General features: G+C 42.5%; 1 protein-coding gene across 2 annotated transcripts in view; it reads right to left on the reverse strand.

The window, feature by feature from the left end:
* MIIP (migration and invasion inhibitory protein) overlaps positions 1-21,792 on the reverse strand; it is a 157,796-nt gene that overhangs the window by 37,925 nt on the left and 98,079 nt on the right. For both annotated transcript variants that reach the window (XM_069609904.1, XM_069609905.1), the window contains exons 3-4: positions 1,478-1,580; positions 1,196-1,307 (exon numbers count right to left, since the gene is read on the reverse strand). In XM_069609904.1, the coding sequence (XP_069466005.1) occupies positions 1,196-1,307; positions 1,478-1,580 (215 nt within the window). The remainder of the gene's footprint in view (positions 1-1,195; positions 1,308-1,477; positions 1,581-21,792) is intronic.

Here is a 21,792-nt window from a genome sequence, read left to right on the forward strand (position 1 = left end):
GTAAACTTTGAGTCATGCAAGTCGCCACTCTTGCAGTGAAGATTGAATTCCCCGAGTGCCAGCGCACATCTAAACTTACGGGAAGAAGCGGCAAAGTGAATCTGCTTCAAACGCCTATGCGGTTGAGAAGAAGTGTAAAAAGTGGCTTTGCTCAGCCGCGGGAAAATGGCACGCTGCTCGGAGTGCTGCCGGGGGCCCACAAAGTGAGTTACTTGTAGGTCCAGCAGCGACTCCGTATTTTGCTTTGCCGTGCTCGCTCTACGTTCGCCGCAGCTTCTAAGGAACGTGGAACATAATCAATCCGCTTATCATGTAGCAATATCTCACAATATACTGCACTTTATACAAGGACAACTTGATCTCAGACATACATAACGGTAAAAATCAGTCAAACCCCACAAAGTACATCAATAAACCTTACAAAAGCAGGAGCTACATATACTTGGAACCGATCTTATTAAAATAGCAGAAATGAAGAGGAAACGACCTGGCCAGTAAGTGGCTCATGGCACATAGCAAGGATATGGTCATGAGACCAGAGACACTGGGGTTCAAGTTTGGAAAGTGTTTTTCCTGTTTTTTAGTTTAAAAAAAAAAGATAAGATTTTATTTATTAAATATCAAGAGTTAAATCTGCTGGAAGGACAAAGAGGTAGAAACATAATGCTCGCCTCCGGTCTTGTAACAGAATCCTGCAGTCGAGAAAGATAGGAAAGTGTAGCTTCAGTTTTTGTGGGGCTCCTGTAGACCCCTCACCAATGTATTAAGTTTATCCGGCCCTATTTTGCTGGAATAGTCAAACACTATTACATGCTCTTGGTTCGGTGTTGCTGCTAACATCTCATTCAAGTAGGTTATGGGCTTGGGATGTGTAAACCTCTTCTCAGCAGTTCTCTCAGAAGAACCAAAGTTGTCCGACTATACAGATTTGACGTATCATCAAAGCAAAGAAACAATTCCAAAAGACAGCAGTCTACTAGAGGATCCACCTGAGACTCAATAGTAGGTTTAGATTGCAGATTGGGAAATTAATACGCGAGATTCAATTAGCACTATGGAGAGAGAGAAGGAGTGTATATTTGTGCCTAATGCATAGTCACGATTTAAAGCGACTGTGAAAGAATGCTGGGGTGTCAGAGTTCAACTATGATTTTCAACTTCAGAAAATGCCTCAAGTCTGACTTTGGTCACTTACTCAGAGTAACACGTGTGGATACACTCCTCCTGGTTAACTCTTCGAAACTCATTGAGTTCAGAGAAGTACTGCTCAGATTTCTCTGCCAAAGAGCAGTCTGTTTCCAACAATCCTGAAAAGTACAAGAAAAAAATAAAATCATAATATAAATGTCTCCAGAATGAGATCGGGAAGACTGTTCAATTTAAACAGCACTGCTGACAACACAACACTACAACTACCAATCAGCTGATGCCATGCCCACTAATAAATACCACTCATACTATGGACACAGGGACTCACCTGCTATCCAGTCATAGCCCAGGAGAGGGCGCACTGTCCAGGGTACAGCATCCATTGGAGAAGGCTCAGGACTACACTGAAACGTCACATGACCAGCACCTTTCTGAATGGAAGTAAACAGTTGTTAGTTGATAATAGTACTTGGGTGATAAACTGAAATAAAAGTTGGGAGGGTCGGGATAAGCAGTTGGGAGAAAATGGCTTTTTATGGGAAGGATGAGTGGCTGAAGTGGAAGAGTTGATGAAGTAAAGGAGACTGCAGCCAAAGATACACACTGGCCCATCGTATACACCTGTATTAACTAGATGTTTCTATGCATTGGACTCCTCATATACACCTGAAAATAACTAATGGGTTCTTTAATTTGACTTTTACGTGTTTTTTTTTTTAAATAAATGTTTGGGTAACATGTCATGGTAGACACTTCCACTGATATGTCACATATGGTAATACACTCGAATTTTACAACCACCAGCATACCCCATCTGCTCAGTGCAGATCCAGATGGGGAATACAGGGTACTATGCTCTTAAAGAGATAAGGGATTCTCCTTGGGTACATCCGTAATGTCTCATTTTGCTAACCCCATGTATGGCTCTTAGTGCTGTAAAGAATCTTCAACTTGAGCATGAAGTACACTGAAAGTTGGAAAGCAAATTAGATGTGCTTCAAAGGACAAAGACTCATCCTAGATGGGATGCTGGGTTTGGATTCACTGAAGCTTCGGTAGGGTCTGTGGAAGAAAACGTAAAGCCCAATTTCCATAATTTAACAGAACGGGCTAATGCTTGCACTGGAATTACTTTTTTGGGAAATCCCAGAAAGAGAAATTCTTTTAAACAACAAGAGAAAATAAAAAAAAAGGTAGAGTGTATAGTGGCACTGAATTGTAATTCTAATGAATGTTCACCCGACTACTTTGAATGGGCATGGGCCAAAGATTCGGGACCACAGGAATACATTCCAAAGATTGCTGAGGGGGCCAAACAAAAGACAACTTCAGTTTCAATTAACCTGCATGTTTTTCATGGCCTATGTTGTGCATTTGTATTTAGTCAAAAAGAAAGGTAGTGGTACCGCAGCAATCTGTACCGTCACAAATCTTCTCTTATTTTAGGAGCCCTCAATCCGCAAGAGAGCACTGCAGTCTTGGAGTTGATCAGTGCTCTAACCACCATAAGAGGATTCTCTGTTGGGATCAATGGCAAGATCATCTTAAAAATCCACATTTATAATGGCATATTACTACAAGTATACATTTGATAGGACAGGAGTCACCATTCTGGAAAATGCCTCGCAAGATTTGGATTGTTTCTATGCAGAGTAATGTTTTCAGCAAATAATGGCGGCACAGTAAGAGGCTCCTTCAGAGTTTTTTTATTTTATCTAACCTGCTCCAAGGAAGATCACCTCTACCTTGATTTTGTTTATCGGTAGCCCATCTCGACATATCGAGATCTTTAATCAGGCAAGGTAGATTTGTATCTAGAGGTAGCGCAGCGTTGCTCCCTACATGGCAGGATACATGTATTTATCATCCGTGCAGATCTGGCGACTACAGCGATGATTTAATTACATTTCAACTCGATTAAACAAACATTTAAAAGTGCTGATCGTCATGGCTGTTAATAGTCTGAGGTCTAGGAAAGAAACTGACATTAGCGCATACCATTGCATACCCGCCCACTGTTGCCAATGGGAAATAAAGGAACAACGAATTGTGAGCTGTCCGCATTCTTAGTCAAAGGCATGGACAGAATAAGCATACAAATCTGCAATGTCAGAGGAAGTGGACAGGCCCAGCAATAACCTAATAATCAACCACATCTGCCTTATTCCAAATGCCATCCCTCATTTGAGCAACACAATCTTGGACCATGGTTTGGGAAGGAAGCTTCAAGCAGGATAGTAAATAATGAAATAAATGACGAGTCTAAATGCAAGTGAAATTGCATGCAGATCCACTGATCCTGGGCGTTAGAATAGTGTTGAATCCCACATTTGGTCTAGGTTTACAGGTCCTCAGCAAGATGGTCTCTTGCTACCAGAATTCCACTACCGGCTCAGGTTGAGACCATCTAAAAAAGTACAAAGGCGCAATAAACATTGCTAATACCAACTAGAGATTAGAAAAGGCAATTCGGGAAGCATTGTGGATACCATTTTACACATAAGCAAAAAGGACTCAAAACAATCTCCCTCACCACTATAAGCATAGGCTTACAGCATGGCATGAAGACGTCATGGGAAAACCTGGTGCTTACCTACACAGAAAGCGGTAGACTTACAGCTGCAGCATCGCAATTTTACCTGCATCAACCGCAATCTCTGTTCCTTGTTAGTGACAAAATAATCGTAATTGATGCCCAGAGAAGGAGGCCTTTGCCTACATTAATCATGTAAATAAAAGGTGTGCTGACTGAAGAACAGTGGCACCCATCCATGAAGCAGCCATCATCATCTTCAGAAGAAAGTTTAAACAAGGGAATGAGACAAAGCTACCCTCCCTTTAACGCACAGGTAGTGCAAAACAACCTAAAGGTGGTTAATGTACATTTCCATTAGCCGTTCATGATCAAAGTAACGAGTTATAATGCTGTTAAAACAAAATGTATTCTAGATGAAATAGCTTGATAAAAACAGAGACAAACATATGAAGTTGTCATTCACAAGGTGATCGGAGGCCCACAGAGGGCATTTAAATAAAGTTGGTGGAACACATGCAGGCTGCCGCCTAGACGCATGCGCGAGATGGTGCGTCGGAGTAGATGAGAGGTAAGCTTTGCCGTCCTCAGTATTTACCTTTTCTTTTGGCCTGAACAGTAAGCCGGCGCCTGAGGCATGTATTAATATACATTTTTGTTAACACAATAGCTACGAACACTGGGGTGCACACACGCCGTATTGCAAGGAGGCATTCTTTGAGCATCAGCACTCGCTGTAACAAGCATAGAGCAGTGCGCCTTCACAAACTGGTCTTCTTCAATTTAAAGCTGTATCGAACAGTACATACTGGACATGCTATAGTGCAGCGCCGCCTCTGCCAGCGTTTTTAGGATATAGGCAACTGTAAACATTTTAGATATGACACCACGCACAATTTGCTGCAATGTGTTAAGCTTTAGCAGAGAGCCCAGCTTTAAATTACTAACCAGGAAAATTCAACTCCTATTATTTTCACCACGCTAAGAGTATTTTGTAGTGATTTGGTTTTATTGTTGCTTTTGTAAGTATGAGTGGAATGTTGGATGAGTGACATGGAATGCTGCCTGTGAAAATGTTGTTGTATGGTTAAGAGTTCTGAGTGAGTGCATGTTGTCTTAGGCTCTGATGAACTTGACAAGGTAAACATAAAAGATGCACTGGAACTTCAATAAAAGGAACAACTAGAATATCAGAAGATGTCAGTCATCACTGGGAACCCAGAGCTTTACAGTGGCCACAAGGATGCTCGCTGTGCTGGAGGGTTGGGGGGGAGGGGGGGGGCCGATACACCACTAAGGAGGGTCCATGCCAACCAAAGAAGATCCTCTCAGGTACGGAGAGCTCTTTAGTCATTAGGCACAGAAGGGTCCATCGCAAAGGGCACAGGCAATTGGGAGCAGCCCCAGGGCTAAGGGCCAGCTCGTCTGCCAGCAGTTGGGCAGGTTAAGCACAGTGAGGACCAAGAGACTGGCAGAAGAACGTTGGCAGACATTGACTGCTTTGAAGGGGTTTGGGAACCCAAAGCTGCGGCATGGAGGGGAGCCCATGGCTGCAGCATTTAGAGAGGCTTGGCGCCTGAGCTGCGCCTTAGAGACTTTGAAGCCATGCTGTGCAGCTGAGGGGCTGGAAGCTTGTGAGTGAGCCCCAAGGGACTAGGAGACTATAAAGAAGCTGTGGACAATACGAGGGCCAATAATGACATTGGTAGGCTTGGAGCCCATTACAGTGCCCGGAGGGGCTTGTAGCCCATATGCTGTGCTGTGGAGGGGCCTGATATGAAAGCTGAGACCTACCTCTCTGTGACACACGCTGGAGACCAAGTAATACTGGGTCACACAACCGCTCTCATATGGGGCCCAAGATGGGCACGTATTTATATCTGATTCACGACAATATGTTCAAGTATCCATAATATACCATACTTCTTAGAGAAAGGAAGATGAGTCTTTCTGATTCATATCAAAAATGATTTATCCATAATAGTTCAAACAAAAAGCTATCACTAATAATCCTTAGTGAGGAAGCAGTTGCCACAATCCACATGTATTAGACTAAAAAAGCCAATGCATTTCGGAAATTATTTCCTTCATCAGGGCGAGTCTAATTATATAAGTCCAGCAAGCAAGTATATAAAACATAACAAATGCAAGTATGTGACATAAATTCATATAATGGTGACAATTCAAACGAAACATACATTGAAAAAAATGAAAGGAAACATACCAATTAGTAGATGTTACATCATGGGTAAATCTCAATAGCAAAAAAAAAAAAAAAAGAAAAAGAAAAATGCCGTAAGTGGTTTATAAGGTAAATAAATGAAACCAAAGAATATTAGGTATGGATTTACCTCATTGGTGTGGTCAGTGGTGAAAAACAGAACGTCCTGCGTTCATGCCCACTCAGCAGTGGGTTTTAAATGACAATATGCACAAAGGCATGGAGAAAATCCACTCGTGCTTACAAGGAAACCAATCTGTGGATCATAAAAGATCCAATTAGATACTGTGTTTTACACTCATACTTGGTCAAAGAGAAGGATTGTAATCAGATTCTTACCTTGTAATACACAGAGAGAAACGATCCTCCACTGTGCAGCTGCAGGGCAGTGACTCAGACTGCAGTGTGAAGCCGTTGTCTAGGCAACGGTTCTTTTGTTTAGCATGTGACCACCTCGTTTCTGTGAGATGCAGGTGGTCACAATTAATGATGTAAAATCGGCCAGGGCCCACAAAAATGACAAACCAAATATTTATGGGGCATCATCAATAGGTGCCCATAATTGTGATGATAAAATCCGAAAGAAAATTAAACATTAGAATAATGAAGATAGAAAAAATACTTTCACAGGTCCTATGGCTATCTGGTCACGAATACTGTTGTAAAGTCGGCCAGGGCCCACAAAAATTAAGTATTTATGGGGCATCACCAATGGGTGGCCATAATTGTAATGACAAAATTCCAAATAAATATATGAAGTAACAAAGTAGTAAAGATAGAAAAAATACTGTCACAGGTCTTTAAGCTGTCTGGACAGCAAGACATAACAAAATTAAGCTAAGGTAATAGTAAGACTATTCAAACGTAGATGAGCAGTTGAAGTACAGTCACAGTGCGTAAGGTGTCGCCCAGGGGCGGCACCTTGGGTCCCAGACATACGTCCGGGACTTGCACTAGGGCTGTTACTAGAATGCTCCAAACATAATTAGACAAAAGGCAACATATGCCAGACAATAATTAAAAAAATAAAGCAAAAAAGGCTACATGAGGTAGAGTGATTCGAACAAGTTAAGCTCAACGGCTGTCAACATGTGGAAATGTAAAAAGAGCAGTATCCAAATGTTCAGAACATCTTTCACAAATTACTCTGAGCATCATATAGAATAGCCAATGCAATCAAAAAGTAATAATTAGAGCACAGGGCAAAGAGACCCCTATGTATGAAAACATGGCAAAGCATACACCTTTAACACAGGCAAAACAGTAGTATCACAATCAAATATAACAGTGGTAATTGATCTCCTCATTCAGACCGCTCGGGACCAAACTACAGAGTTTATCAATCCAAAATGTCTCTCTGCGATTGAGGCGCAGACCTAAATCTTCATGAGGATTATTTCTTCCGAGTACCCCCAGAATCAGAAACTTAATCTGTGAAAGATTGTGATTGTTCAAGGCCCAGTGGCGAGCTACAGCCGAATTAGGGTTGGAATTACGGATACATGACCGGTGTTCGTTCCATCTGATTTTGGCTGCTCTAGTTGACTGGCCGACATAGTATTTTCCGCAAGGACATTTAATGCCATATATGATGTTGGCAGTGTCGCATGTGCCAAATGTCTTGAATTAGGGGTTGTAGGAAAAAATCAATGTAAACACCAAGTGGCTGGTTTATACTGTCCATTCCTGCGACAATGGGTCTGCCAGGGGGTTTGATAGGGTCCTTATGAATCTTTGGCAGAGTGTAGAAATTCAGAATTCTCGGATGTTCATTGAGCAGGAACTTCTGTGTATGTTCATTTACCCAATTTAGTTTGAGTGCTTTGTCCAGCAGAATAACTAAGTTCTGTTTGATTGAGATAGTTGGATCATGATCTAGAGTGGCATATGTGGTCTGATCTTGAAGTTGTCTACTGCACTCAGAATCATAGTCTGTAGTGTTAAGGATGACAAGGGCACCTCCTTTGTCTGCAGGGCGAATAGTGATTTTGGTGTCGCTGTAGAGATCTCTAATAAGTCTCATTTCGTGAGGTTTCAAGTTCTTGTGTGGCGGGGTTCGATAATTGATCCGTTCAAGATCTCGAGTGACCAGTTTTTGAAAAATATCGATAGAGGGGACACTGATGGGAGGTATGAACCCACTTTTAGCCCTAAACTCTTGGAAACCAGGCATGTTGGGAGGTTTATCGTATGTTTCCAATTCTTCAAAGAACACTTTCAATTTAAGCTTCCTTACAAATTTATAGAGTTCGATCTTACTGTTGAACAATGTTGTACTATAGGTCGGAACAAAACTGAGACCTTTTTGTAATGTGTCTTCTTCCCGTTTAGTGAGAGTTCTGTCTGAGATATTAATCACTAAGTTTTCCTTAATTGTAGACCTGTTTGAGGTTTGGGTCTGAGGCTTCCTCCTCCCCCTGCGGGTTCTTTTGGCCGTGCGCCTAAAAAAACAGCGGTGGATGTTTGTGCTGAGGAGCTCGCTGTGTGGTTGAGGTATATGTATCAAAATTCTCTACCCAGAGCAATAAAATCAAACAAACAATTAAGAAACACTGGAACATTTTCAAAAACGACATAAGAGTACAAAACTTGTTTTCTGAATTACCTGTGTTTGCATACCAGAGGAGTAGGAATCTCAGGGACGAACTTGTACATACAAGACCTCCATTGAAAAAAATTATCACACAACGCACTGGTACGTTTCCCTGCCTACACTGCATTAATTGCAATTCCGTCATTAAAGGCAATATAATCTTCCATCCACGCACAGGTAAGAAGATCATCCTCAAGACATTTGGCACATGCGACACTGCCAACATCATATATGGCATTAAATGTCCTTGCGGAAAATACTATGTCGGCCAATCAACTAGAGCAGCCAAAATCAGATGGAACAAACACCGGTCATGTATCCGTAATTCCAACCCTAATTCGGCTGTAGCTCGCCACTGGGCCTTGAACAATCACAATCTTTCACAGATTAAGTTTCTGATTCTGGAGGTACTCAGAAGAAATAATCCTCATGAAGATTTAGGTCTGCGCCTCAATCGCAGAGAGACATTTTGGATTGATAAACTCTGTAGTTTGGTCCCGAGCGGTCTGAATGAGGAGATCAATTACCACTGTTATATTTGATTGTGATACTACTGTTTTGCCTGTGTTAAAGGTGTATGCTTTGCCATGTTTTCATACATAGGGGTCTCTTTGCCCTGTGCTCTAATTATTACTTTTTGATTGCATTGGCTATTCTATATGATGCTCAGAGTAATTTGTGAAAGATGTTCTGAACATTTGGATACTGCTCTTTTTACATTTCCACATGTTGACAGCCGTTGAGCTTAACTTGTTCGAATCACTCTACCTCATGTAGCCTTTTTTGCTTTATTTTCTTAATTATTGTCTGGCATATGTTGCCTTTTGTCTAATTATGTTAGGAGCATTCTAGTAACAGCCCTAGTGCAAGTCCCGGACGCATGTCTGGGACCCAAGGTGCCGCCCCTGGGCGACACCTTACGCACTGTGACTGTACTTCAACTGCTCATCTACGTTTGAATAGTCTTACTATTACCTTAGCTTAATTTTGTTATGTCTTGCTGTCCAGACAGCTTAAAGACCTGTGACAGTATTTTTTCTATCTTTACTACTTTGTTACTTCATATATTTATTTGGAATTTTGTCATTACAATTATGGGCACCCATTGGTGATGCCCCATAAATACTTAATTTTTAATTTTTGTGGGCCCTGGCCGACTTTACAACAGTATTCGTGACCAGATAGCCATAGGACCTGTGAAAGTATTTTTTCTATCTTCATTATTCTAATGTTTAATTTTCTTTCGGATTTTATCATCACAATTATGGGCACCTATTTATGATGCCCCATAAATACTTGGTTTGACATCTCTGTGGGCCCTGGCCTATTTTACATCATTATTTGTGACCACCTGCATAAATCTATCACTACTACTTTGTTTTTTCATAAATTTTTTTAATTTGGGTATTTGTTATTACAATTATGGGCACCCATTTGTGATGCCCTATAAATACCTCATTTTTTATTTTTGGGGGCCCTGGCCGACTTTACAGCAGTATTGTGACCAGACAGCCACAGGACCTGTGACAGTATTTTTTCTATCTTCATTATTCTAATGTTTAATTTTTTTCGGATTTTATCATCACAATTATGGGCACCTATTGATGATGCCCCATAAATATTTGGTTTGTCATTTTTGTGGGCCCTGGCCGATTTTACATCATTAATTGTGACCACCTGCATCTCACAGAAACGAGGTGGTCACATGCTAAACAAAAGAACCGTTGCCTAGACAACGGCTTCACACTGCAGTCTGAGTCACTGCCCTGCAGCTGCACAGTGAAGGATCGTTTCTCTCTGTGTATTACAAGGTAAGAATCTGATTACAATCCTTCTCTTTGACCAAGTATGAGTGTAAAACACAGTATCTAATTGGATCTTTTATGATCCACAGATTGGTTTCCTTGTAAGCACGAGTGGATTTTCTCCATGCCTTTGTGCATATTGTCATTTAAAACCCACTGCTAAGTGGGCATGAACGCAGGACGTTCTGTTTTTCACCACTGACCACACCAATGAGGTAAATCCATACCTAATATTCTTTGGTTTCATTTATTTACCTTATAAACCACTTACGGCATTTTTCTTTTTCTTTTTTTTGCTATTGATATTTACCCAGGATGTAACATCTACTAATTGGTATGTTTCCTTTCATTTTTTTCAATGTATGTTTCGTTTGAATTGTCACCATTATATGAATTTATGTCACATACTTGCATTTGTTATGTTATATACTTGCTTGCTGGACTTATATAATTAGACTCGCCCTGATGAAGGAAATAATTTCCGAAATGCATTGGCTTTTTTAGTCTAATACATGTGGATTGTGGCAACTGCTTCCTCACTAAGGATTATTAGTGATAGCTTTTTGTTTGAACTATTATGGATAAATCATTTTTGATATGAATCAGAAAGACTCATCTTCCTTTCTCTAAGAAGTATGGTATATTATGGATACTTGAACATATTGTCGTGAATCAGATATAAATACGTGCCCATCTTGGGCCCCATATGAGAGCGGTTGTGTGACCCAGTATTATTACTTGGTCTCCAGCGTGTGTTGCAATTATAAGTCCGGGTGTCTCCAGACTTGTCACAGCCAGCTCCTTTTCAATTGGATGTATATTCTTTTTTGAAATATTTGATTTCTACTTGAATATTCTGAACATTTTTGAATACATGGTGGTGCCCACTCTCTTTTCTGTTTGTACCTACCTCTCTGTGAGCAGTCCTCTGCTGTGATTGGCAGCTGTGAGCAGCTTGGTGGGAGCGGTCCTGGTGTTTGGGGAAGACAGCTCCCTGGCTGTTGGGGCTGCAAAAGCACATGTTGAAATGGTGTAGCAGAGCAGGGCAAGCACGAGGCACAGGCACCTTGTGTTGTGAAGCTGTAGCCAGGAGGGCGTAGAGATGAGCAGCGACCGTTGGTTTCGGGAGCTCGGTTTCCCTCGGCTGCTTGAATGTAATGGTGACATCACCCGATGTACCTGGGGTAATGGTGATTGTCCTGGAATTTCTAAGGAGTTACGCAGACCAGTTGCGTTGTTCTGACGTAACAGGACTCTGATCTTTGGTACGAACGCAACAGCGATTACACGGGATGGAGCATGGTTCTGATATTCCGCAGCTTTGTAAGCGCAGGATTGTTAGTGTAAAGCACCCTCACAGTTGGTGATTGTGGTCGCGTTGCGTGTATGAGTAGAGGCAGTGGCGAGATTTCTTACTGGCCGAGTTTGTGAGTGTCATCAACTTTAAACAGGAAGTAATACGGAGCGCTGTCGGAGCAAGCGGCTTCGAAGGAGAGTTGTCTGAGGTACTGCAAAAGGTCAAGCCATTGTGGATCATTGTATATTTGACGGCGTACTGGTGGTTGGGCCGGCAGGTTGCCGGAGATTTAATCCAGCAGCCGGCGGCAGTCAACAAGGGTAATGCCGCCGGCATTTCTGAGGAGCTGGAGAATGGCTCGAAAAGGAAACACGATGAGTTGTTGGCAATATTTGTTGCTGGCAAAGTATGCTGTGGGAAGAAGGGCCGTGTCCCCCAAGGTACTTTTATTCAAGCGCAACTGGGAGATGGGTGCAGCAAAATAAAAAAAATATGTTTTGATGTCCAGACTTTAATTATTTGTCATACCAATGTTACTGTAGAGGTGTTAGGGGTTACTGTGAAGTGCAACTTGTGTGTATGGCAGGAGGTAAGCGTGTAGTGGCTGAGCGAGTCGTGGCCCCTGTTTAGAAGTGATAGAACAGTAATGATGTTGTGAACATGTTTGAATTGGAGCAAGGTAGAGATATTGAACAGTTTTGTTTAACATTTTTTCCACAGATGGACTCTTTTAACCCTTTAAGTGCCATGGGTTTTTCCCCCAGTGCCAAGGCGATTTCGGTATGTCGCCATTCAATGCCTTGTAACTTTTTCGTTACATGAGATATCTCGGCCAAATTTGGCCCCTTTTTTTCCCCCCACACGTAGGCGGTCTTAACGCCACCCAGGAATCCTAGGTTGCTGTAGGGGTTGGGAGAAAATAGCCAAAAAGGGCAAAAATGTTGCGTTTTTTTCAAAAAATGCCAATAAAATGATGTACAAAGAAGCCTGTGTTTTTTCCTTCTAAGAGCTAGGAACAAATGGTTTGATGTGCTGAATGCTCCCAATTTCCTAGCTTTCAAGAATAGGTTGAGTGGAAACGAAAATAAAATACTTTGATGTGGTTATCAACCGTTTTGTGAGAGGTAGGCGATTTTGGCCATTTTTGCCAATTAGACATGCATAGACGGAATGGAAGAAAAGCCTAATTGGGAGGACAGAAAGGCATACATTTCTGAAAAGGAGACAAAATTCAAGGTTAGGAAGGGGTGATTTGCGCAGGTCGAGCAACAACTAGGTAGGGGAAAATGCCAATAGTTTCGCTACATTCCCCAGACTCTTGCAGTTAGGAAAGCACACATTTTTTGTAGTGTTTCACAAAACAATCAATACCACAAGCCAAACACTGAGCCATGGTACACAGGAGTTTTATGCTTACGGCCTGGACAGACGTACTTAGCATGTGTAAATCAGGAAAACCAATGTGGTGAGGAACAGCAAGCATACATTTTTTTGAAAGAGCACAGGCAGACCTTTTCAAGGGTAGGTGACTTACTTGTGCAGGTTACAAAAGTGTATGGTGCCTAAAACAGCGACTAAATGTAGGGCACATTTGGGAAATGAAAGGGGTGTGTGACAGGGCACCAGCAAATGGGTCGAAACATTATGAAAACCACTCAAACAACAAATGTCATACCTTCTCGCATTCCCCCACGCGTCCAGATGAAAACGTTACCTCACATGTGTGGGTGCACCTACCTGCGCGCCAAGGGGAAAGCCGAAAACACCCCTAACCCAAAGTCTTTTCGGACAGCTGAATTTCACGATTTTTCCAGACAGGCACACCATACAGATATGGGCCTCGGGTGTCCAAGCCACCAAGGAAAACAGGGAACCCCATGCATTTCTGAAAAGAGGACACCCGTGGGAATCTGCAGAGGTCTTGACTTGCGCAAAAATCGGCCCAGAATTTATTACCCAGAAACCCAGGCAAATTCCCCCCAAAAAAAGAAATTTCCGCACATTTTACTTGGCTCACCCACCGAAACACGCCTGTGGGGACGGAGGAAGGTAGGCCATGCGTTGTTGGCGGTGTGTTTCAGAGGGTGGCAGAGAATTGGGGGGGGGGGGGGGGCACCAAAAATTGTGGAACAGGCTCCCAGTGGGTGGGGCAGTAAGGTTTTGGCACCCTGGGGCCAGATTGGCACACCAATGTGCCCCTCTGCGCCAAGGCAAAGAAAAAAATAGAAAATGGTAGGCTACACTTTATGGGGGGCAGAGGGGCACCCTAAACCGCCAGGTGATTTTCTAATGTAATGGGGAATGACACTCTCCCCCCCCCCCCACACACACACACACACACCGAATGCAGGGGGTGCATCTCATTCAGCCCTCCCCTTACTAGGAGCAGATATCTGCCCCCAGTGAGGGCTACAAGTGGTGGCCCCCCCTTTCCACTTGGTGGGGGAGGGCCATCACCCTTTCATGGGTAAAAAAAAATCCCCGGCGTCCCACCCCCATCGAATTTCCATTTTTGATCAGCCATCTGCCCCCAGGGTTCAGTCCATATGTGCCCTCATGCTTTGGGGGCCAGGGGGGGGGTGGAGGGGGAGGAAGAAGGCTGCTTACTGTAAGCAGCCCCCGCCGCTCAGACAGATCCCTGGTGTCTAGTGGGCATTGCTGGGTGCGGATCGAGCGCTCTACGCCCTATCCACGCTCAGCAATGCTTTCACAAAAGGTGTTGTTGGAAAGGGGAAATATCCCCACATATCAGTCTTTGTCCTGCCCAGGGGCAGTCCAGCACCGAAATGCTAGGCAATTCTTCCTCTGAACAAGGGTATCACAGCAACACCATAAACGAGTTTCAACCTTGTTGGGCATGATCCGTGCGGTTAATCTTGTTCAGAGGAGAATTGCCTAGCATGTCGGTGCTAGACTGCCCCTGGGCAGGAAAAAGACTGATATGTGGGGATATTTCTTCTCTGTGAAAAGAACAGTGAGCTAAAGACTTGGTTGAGACTCTCCCAGGGGCCATCCACCTAAGAACAAGTCAATGGGCTGTGTTCGTGCTGGTAGAGAGTTTCTCAGAACCCCCCCCCCGTTTTGCATCTTTCTGTATATACTCTGAACTGGAAACACACAATAGTGTCGACAGTAGAAATGTGCAGACATGGTTTACAGTACATATAATCACCTTTGTGTTACTAACATCACCTTTTTAGAACAACATCATTTTACTTTGAATGACAAGTTAAGTCATATGTTTGTCTCTGTTTTTATCAAGATATTTAATGTAGAATACATTTTGTTTTAACAGCATTATAACTCGTTACTTTGATCATGAATGGCTAATGGAAATGTACATTACCTGCCTGTAAGTTGTTTTGCACTACCTGTGCGTTAAAGGGAGGGGTAGCTTTGTCTCATTGCCTTGTATAAACTGATACAACCCTCAAGAGCAAGCCCCCCCCCCCCCCCAATAACAAAAAAAGAGGGTTCTCTCCCATTTCTTTCATTTCCATCTTCAGAAGAGCCAAAAATAATCACACAGACTACCATTTTATTTAAGAAAGATGTAAAGGAGATTCTTTGATTTGGACATAGCTCTACATTGGTGAAGTATGACATTGTTAATCATACAGGCCCAACACATTTCACCCATCACATGAATTATTGGTTCCCTTGTAGGCCACTTAAATGTGCTTCAACATTCAAACTGATACCTTATAAAATCTTATTAGTGAGATTTATACACGACATACAGTTTTCAGCTAAAGACGAGACTACACTTTACTCATACTATAACAGGCAAGGTGCTGGCAATTTAATAATTGAATTTGCAGACTTCATATACTCGCAACTATCCACTGTTGACACCATGGCGACGCCAGTCATTCAAGTTGAGGATAGCGCTCCCTCACAAAATAACTTTACAGCCATTTGCTCCACCACCCAATGTACCGATTCTAATGAAACAGGAATCTTCATCATTGAGAAATTTCTTTCACAAATTGCAGCTTTGTACATGTCTGTAGATTCCATCAACTCCAAGATGTCACACACTTGCAGTGAACTCAAGAACATGCGTGCAGACTTCAACATACAAGAAGGAAGGCCTACGGATGCATAATGTCACTTCAGATTGCAGAAACGGGGTAGGTCTCAAGCAAATGCCATGCATGATTCATGGAGGCTGCAACATCTCCTTGGCTGCCTTTTACTCACCTATTTGAAATCCTGAAATCTCATAGGATTAGTCTCAGGAATCAGTCCATAAGAGGTGCACCAAGGCTTTTTTTCATCTGCCTCTTATGCCACCAACACACAAGAAGGATTATAGACACTGCAAAAAAGAAAAACTCCTTTCTATATAAAGCACCCAAGATATTTCCGACAGACTTCAAGACATAGAATGGACAAGAGGAAATACTTCCTTGCCCTAGGATCTCAATGCAAAATACAGGACTTAGAAATATGGGTTCCTTAAATGAGCTCTAAACGTTGTGGCGAACGGTGGCGAAAAGAAGGACATTTTAGAGGCAGAGGATCTTAGAGAATATCTCAATCAGCAAGACCAAAATGCCAATGATACACTGCTGCAACAACAAGTATCAGCATCATCATCATCATCAGGGGAACCTACATGTACAAAAGAACCATCAAGCACAAAACATCACTGGGGGAAGAGTACGCTACAAACAATGTGATAAGTATGATGTGATATGGCTTTTATAACGCGCCTATACACAAGTGTTTCAAGGCGTGACGAGGCAAGGGAGGGGAACAGGGGGAAGACAGACAACGATCTTACTAGGCCAGGTGACATTGAGATCGCAAAGTGCAGGCGAGGGGGGAGGGGAGGGGAAAAGTGCGAGGGGAAAGGGGGAGGGGAAGTGCAGAACAAAGGATAAACAGTAAATAAATAAAAATAAGAAGTACGGCCAGCTGGTGGCAGGTGCCGGGGTAAATGCAGACATCAATTGTTAAGTGCTTGTAGGGGGCTGTAGGGATACAGAAACAGCCCCAGAGTGCATGGGTTGCAAGGGGGGCAGTTCAGGTGTGCAAATGGCAGGGGGTGGAGGGGAGGGAGGCCTGGGCCAGAGAACAGAGGGTAGCCAGTTGACCAGTGCACTTTCCGTTTCAGCCAGGAGTTCAGCAGGGGAGAGGAGGCGAGACATCAGAAGCAAAGAGGAAGGTCTTGAGGTGCTTCCGTAACTGGAGATAGTTCTAAATTTTCCGAGAGGCAGAGAGGCTGTTCCAGAAGGAAGCCCCATCCGAAGAAAGATCTACCACCAACTAGTTGCTTGGAGAAGCAACTGATCATGAGAGAGTTGGAGGCGGATGAGCGAAGAGCTCGAGAAGGAAGATATTAAGGAAGAGAGAGTTGAAGGTATTGAGGCCCCAGGCCCCAGAAGGCCTTGTGGACGATGCAGAGGGTTTTGAAATTAACCCTCGCCGCCACTTAGAGCCAGTGCAGACCTTTCAGTCCTGGAGAGATACGATCCCTGGGCTTGAGGTCAAGGATAAGTCTTGCTGTCCTGTTTTGGATGAATTGCAGAGGGCGAAGAGTAGAGGCAGGCAGATTTAGAAAGAGGCTGTTGCCGTAGTCCAGCCTAGTGAGAACCAAAGCTCTGAAGACAGTGAGCTTCTGGGGGAAGAAGAGGAAAGAAAGAATACCTCTGAGGCGGTGCAGCTGGTAGTGTGACCTTAGAGACGTCAGAGATGTAAGGAGAGAAGGAGAGTGTGGAGTCGAAGACGACCCAGAGGTTTTTAGCCTCACAGGTGGGAGCAGGAAGAGGGCCAAGAGAGGCCGGCCAGAGGTAGCAAACTCAACTCGCACAGACTATACCACGCGATCAGCTGTACATGAACACACACAAGACATTTCACAAAAAAGTATTGATCATCAATAAAAGTATTGACCACTGGAACACTTTATAAATCAGTCAGAATGATAATTTTCCAGCCAATAATTATCTCCATATTGTTTCATTGCAATGCAATCTATGTTGTTTCACTCAGAGGCTATAAGCCATGTGTCGATGAATGACTGCACCTCCTCCTTGCTTCAATACAAGCCAGAAATGAATATTTACCTAGTTTATATACCTCCGATTTCCTCAACTCTACATCAAAGCACTATACCAAATGCACCCTGTGTTGGTCTCCCATATCATGAACCCTACGAACGGAGTAAAGCGGCAGGTTGGACTACCATTCCAGAACTTAGTTTAGGGACCTTATATTACCACTATGATTTGAATGTGAATTAATGGCCCTACACAGTGCATATTTATTTATAAATGTTCTTGATACATTTGGCTTAACTGTTCAGTTTCTTTTGATACTTTTTTGTTATAATTTTTCTTAGAGAACAATATTCACAAAACTATGGTTTGACGCCTCTGCAATATCTCCCTGTCCCTATGTGTGCAGCATCTAACCTATGCAAGCACATGTCTTCCCAGACATCTTTTCCATCTGGAACCTGGCCGGACATACAGAATTATCATTAAACTAAAAATGTCCTTAACAGCAAAGTCAAACAAATGAAGTTCTTGCAACTCAGCTAAAGACACACATATCCCTTGTTCAGGAAACATAGTTGAATGCTTTTAGAACAGAGGTTGCATATGGATTAGGTTGAGAAGGCAACTTCTTTTTACATGTCATATGGCTAAATACTAACCTTTAACATTAACTACATGTAAAAAACTATGAAAAAGGGGAAATTATTGAAATTCATCAACATAGTAAAAGAATTGACCAAGCATGTTAAAAAGGGAGAGATTATGCAATTTCTAAAGTACAGTATCCAATACACACATTTGATTTCTAAATTACAGCACAATTTCTAAACTGCAATACAGTTTCAAAAGTGCTATAAAGTTTCCTAACTGCACTGTCAGAGTTTAATGACTCCAATTGCAAACAATTCTTAAAGCCAACTACAGCCAGCACTATGGATGTTGTCCAATCAGTCAAGCAGTAGTGCCAAACAGTCACCTCATCGCCCAGATTGAATACATTCAAGAAGATTCATCTTTTACCCTGCACAGCTCTACAAAATAATACCAGATGTTTTTTCTTGGTCTTAGGTTGATTTTCCACTTTACAAATACGACAGAGTGCATGCTCAACCGGCATCATGCTATATCGGACCAAGTCTTCCCTGGTCAGTATCAAGTTCCACATAAACCGTAGAAACCAGCGTCTAGTTTTCCTGTCTGGATAAATGGCAAGAACAACATATTTTGTATGTTCAGAGATTTATAAGCATGCATGCCATCTATCGTAACCCAATCAGCCATTAGTAGGGCCAATTTTGTTCCAGATTAGTAGCCATACCACTGTCCACCAAACCAATTCCCTCTGAGTAGGCTGATGAAAAGCTCATTAACATATATATCCCGCCTTAATTTTCAAAATGGTCAATAGATCCGAGAATAAGGAATCCTTTTGATATAGGCCAAATCCATATCTCACAGCTGCCAACGACACACAACTTGGTGCCCTAAGCAATTTTCTCCATGTTAATCCTTCTAAAAACAGTAAGAAAATCTTAAACGCCAAAAGGCTACAATCTCAATACAATATAAAATCATCTGGACAATCCTTCCCTCGTAAAACCTCAGAATGGGTACGACTGAGAATTTTCCATACTTTGCGTCAACTCTACACAGCTGCCTTGAAAGTGCAACTGTACAAGCCCTTAACCATTAGGCCTTCACAGTGGTTGGAAATCCTAAAATCAAGAAAATATCAACCTGCTCAATTGCATTAGAACATCAAGGTTTTGAGTTTTTCTTCCTGGCAGTACAATGCATAACCTTTGTTTTGTCAGGATTTACTTTTAAGCAATGAGCTGTTGCAAAATCAGAGAAGGCAGTAATCAAATGTTGTAACCCACGCTGCGTACAATCAAAGCTGAGGAAACAGTCTGCACAAGCTGTGAGGAATTCAACCATCTGCACAGGGAGTGTGCGCTCACCTGTCCATTTTTGAAATTTTGTAAGAAAATAATGATGGGAGATAAACCTCGGCAAATGTGTGGGGCATACCCGCACACATTTTCCTATGCTCGCAGCACAACAAAGTCAAGTGTACTCTGGGGTGGGGCACAGCCTACAAGCGCAGTCCTCCCTGCCACATTTAGCTGGAATGTAACAGCCAGGAGTACATGAAAGCAGCTCAGGAAGGGGGGGTAAGGCAACACCTTCCTCCTGCCATTACCAGCCTAATTAAATCTCAAAGGCTCCATTGGGAGGGAGACCGGAGCTTTGATCAGGAGCCACAGAGAGTTCAATTAATCAGAGAGACACTTGGATCCACTCTGAGTCCTTTATGTGGTTCAGTTGTCAAATGCCACCAAACACAGCAACTGTTTTGCCCTTTACCACGTTGGTATCACAATATCACCGAGAGGCAACATATGCAGAAATGCTTACAATTGAATTTGTCAAGAAACAGCCCTAAGCTCCTTTAAATACCATTGTGTCAACACTTCAATGGCCATTTCATAAACTACATATGATGATGCCAAGGAAATGTCCTCAGCAGGTTACAAGCTCCTACATGCAATCTACCATGTGAATATTCCTAATAAATTACAGTTGGGTTGCACGTCAAAACCATTTTTAGCATGAGCATTCTTAGTGTCTTAGTCTAAGGCGATAGTTTGCACTTTACAAGTCCCAATACATAACAAAATGAGACTGTCAATTTAGGGACATTCATTAGGCTGCAACCCTGGAATATCAGAATGATGGCCTAAGCAAATACATGCAGTTTCAAAAATTGGTCCTGCACTGGCCAGGAGGTATTTAATACACACCTGATGTTGGAAGACACTTGGAGATGCAAAAATAATAGCAACCATAACACATACTTTGGTGCTGTGCACATTTGCACCATTATTGGCAAACACTGAATGCAGACTTCACTAATTAATTGGTAGAATCCTTCCTTTAGACACTCAAATAGAGTTGCATTTACTGCCATCCTGGAAAAGCCCAACAAATCACTGGTGCACAGGGTTTGGGACCGCACTGAAACAGGGTTCAAAACTGAAGTGAGCTGGGAGCCATTTAGCTCCTGCTTGTAGCTTAGAAGATCCTGGTTAGCTTGACACGAACACCTACCAGGAACTACTTTTGGCTCCCTGTGCCAACTGATACTGAACAAACGCACCCATTTGAATTTAACTATGTGGATTTGGGACAATCTAGAAAAAAACACGAGGACACATCCGAGCAACATTTAAAGGACGAGGAGTCATAAGAACTGTACAAACTGATAAGGTTGTGTCTTATGTGAAAGCCATTTGCACAACACTGTACTCCTTGTTTCCCCAATGGTAGCTCCTGCTCACTGGTTAATGCTGGATACCCAGGAGCTGCCTTTAGCTCCTGCTTATTGAACATCAATTCTAATCCCTGCTGATGGTGGCAAAACCTTGCATTCTCTGGAAGAAGGGACGGCAAACACACAAAGATTGGCTACAAGAAAAAGTACACAATTGTTCATACAAATGTTAAATGTATAGCTTTGAATGACACAGGCTCTCTTTTTACTGGAGAGGGTTTTTGATGCTTAAATATAACAAAACCACATATGCTGCTTATAATGAATGTATAAGTGGCTAGCCTCCATTATAATAAATGGTGCATGGGATGAACCACATCACGTGCACATCACCGGCACGTCTTTCCTCAGGATTTCATTTAGTTTGGAGAGTCATTCATTTCTCTAGATGCTGCTGGCCTCATTGCTCTACTTGTTGGTTAAATAGATGCCTTCACCGTTCTAGTCTGTTCAATTGAGGTTCCCTACAACGCTAACCTTTTCATATGTACTGTGAATGCATAAAATCCTTTAGAAACAGCACAATATCGATTCCTTCTGACAGCTCAGCTTCGGCTATAAATATTAACAGTGGATAAAGAGCAGTCTCGTACCAGTAAAAGGCTCCAAGAGACGGAGCTTACTTACAGGCCAGTCAGACTGCAGCATATGCAAGGTGTTTATTCAAGATCTGGACATTTTCCATGCAATCATCACTTGCCATGCTCTATGTCCTAGTTATCATGACTATTAATCTACTATAATTTCTGCACCTGTTACTATACCCCCCACAAGGTATTTGTATAGGCACTGATGAATAGTCAACCATCAGCATAATATATAATGCTTTATTTTGTAGCTCATTAAAACCCA

This window comes from Ambystoma mexicanum, chromosome 8, assembly GCF_040938575.1.
Source record: "Ambystoma mexicanum isolate Mex_15411 chromosome 8, UKY_AmexF1_1, whole genome shotgun sequence".
Classification (NCBI taxonomy): domain Eukaryota; kingdom Metazoa; phylum Chordata; class Amphibia; order Caudata; family Ambystomatidae; genus Ambystoma; species Ambystoma mexicanum.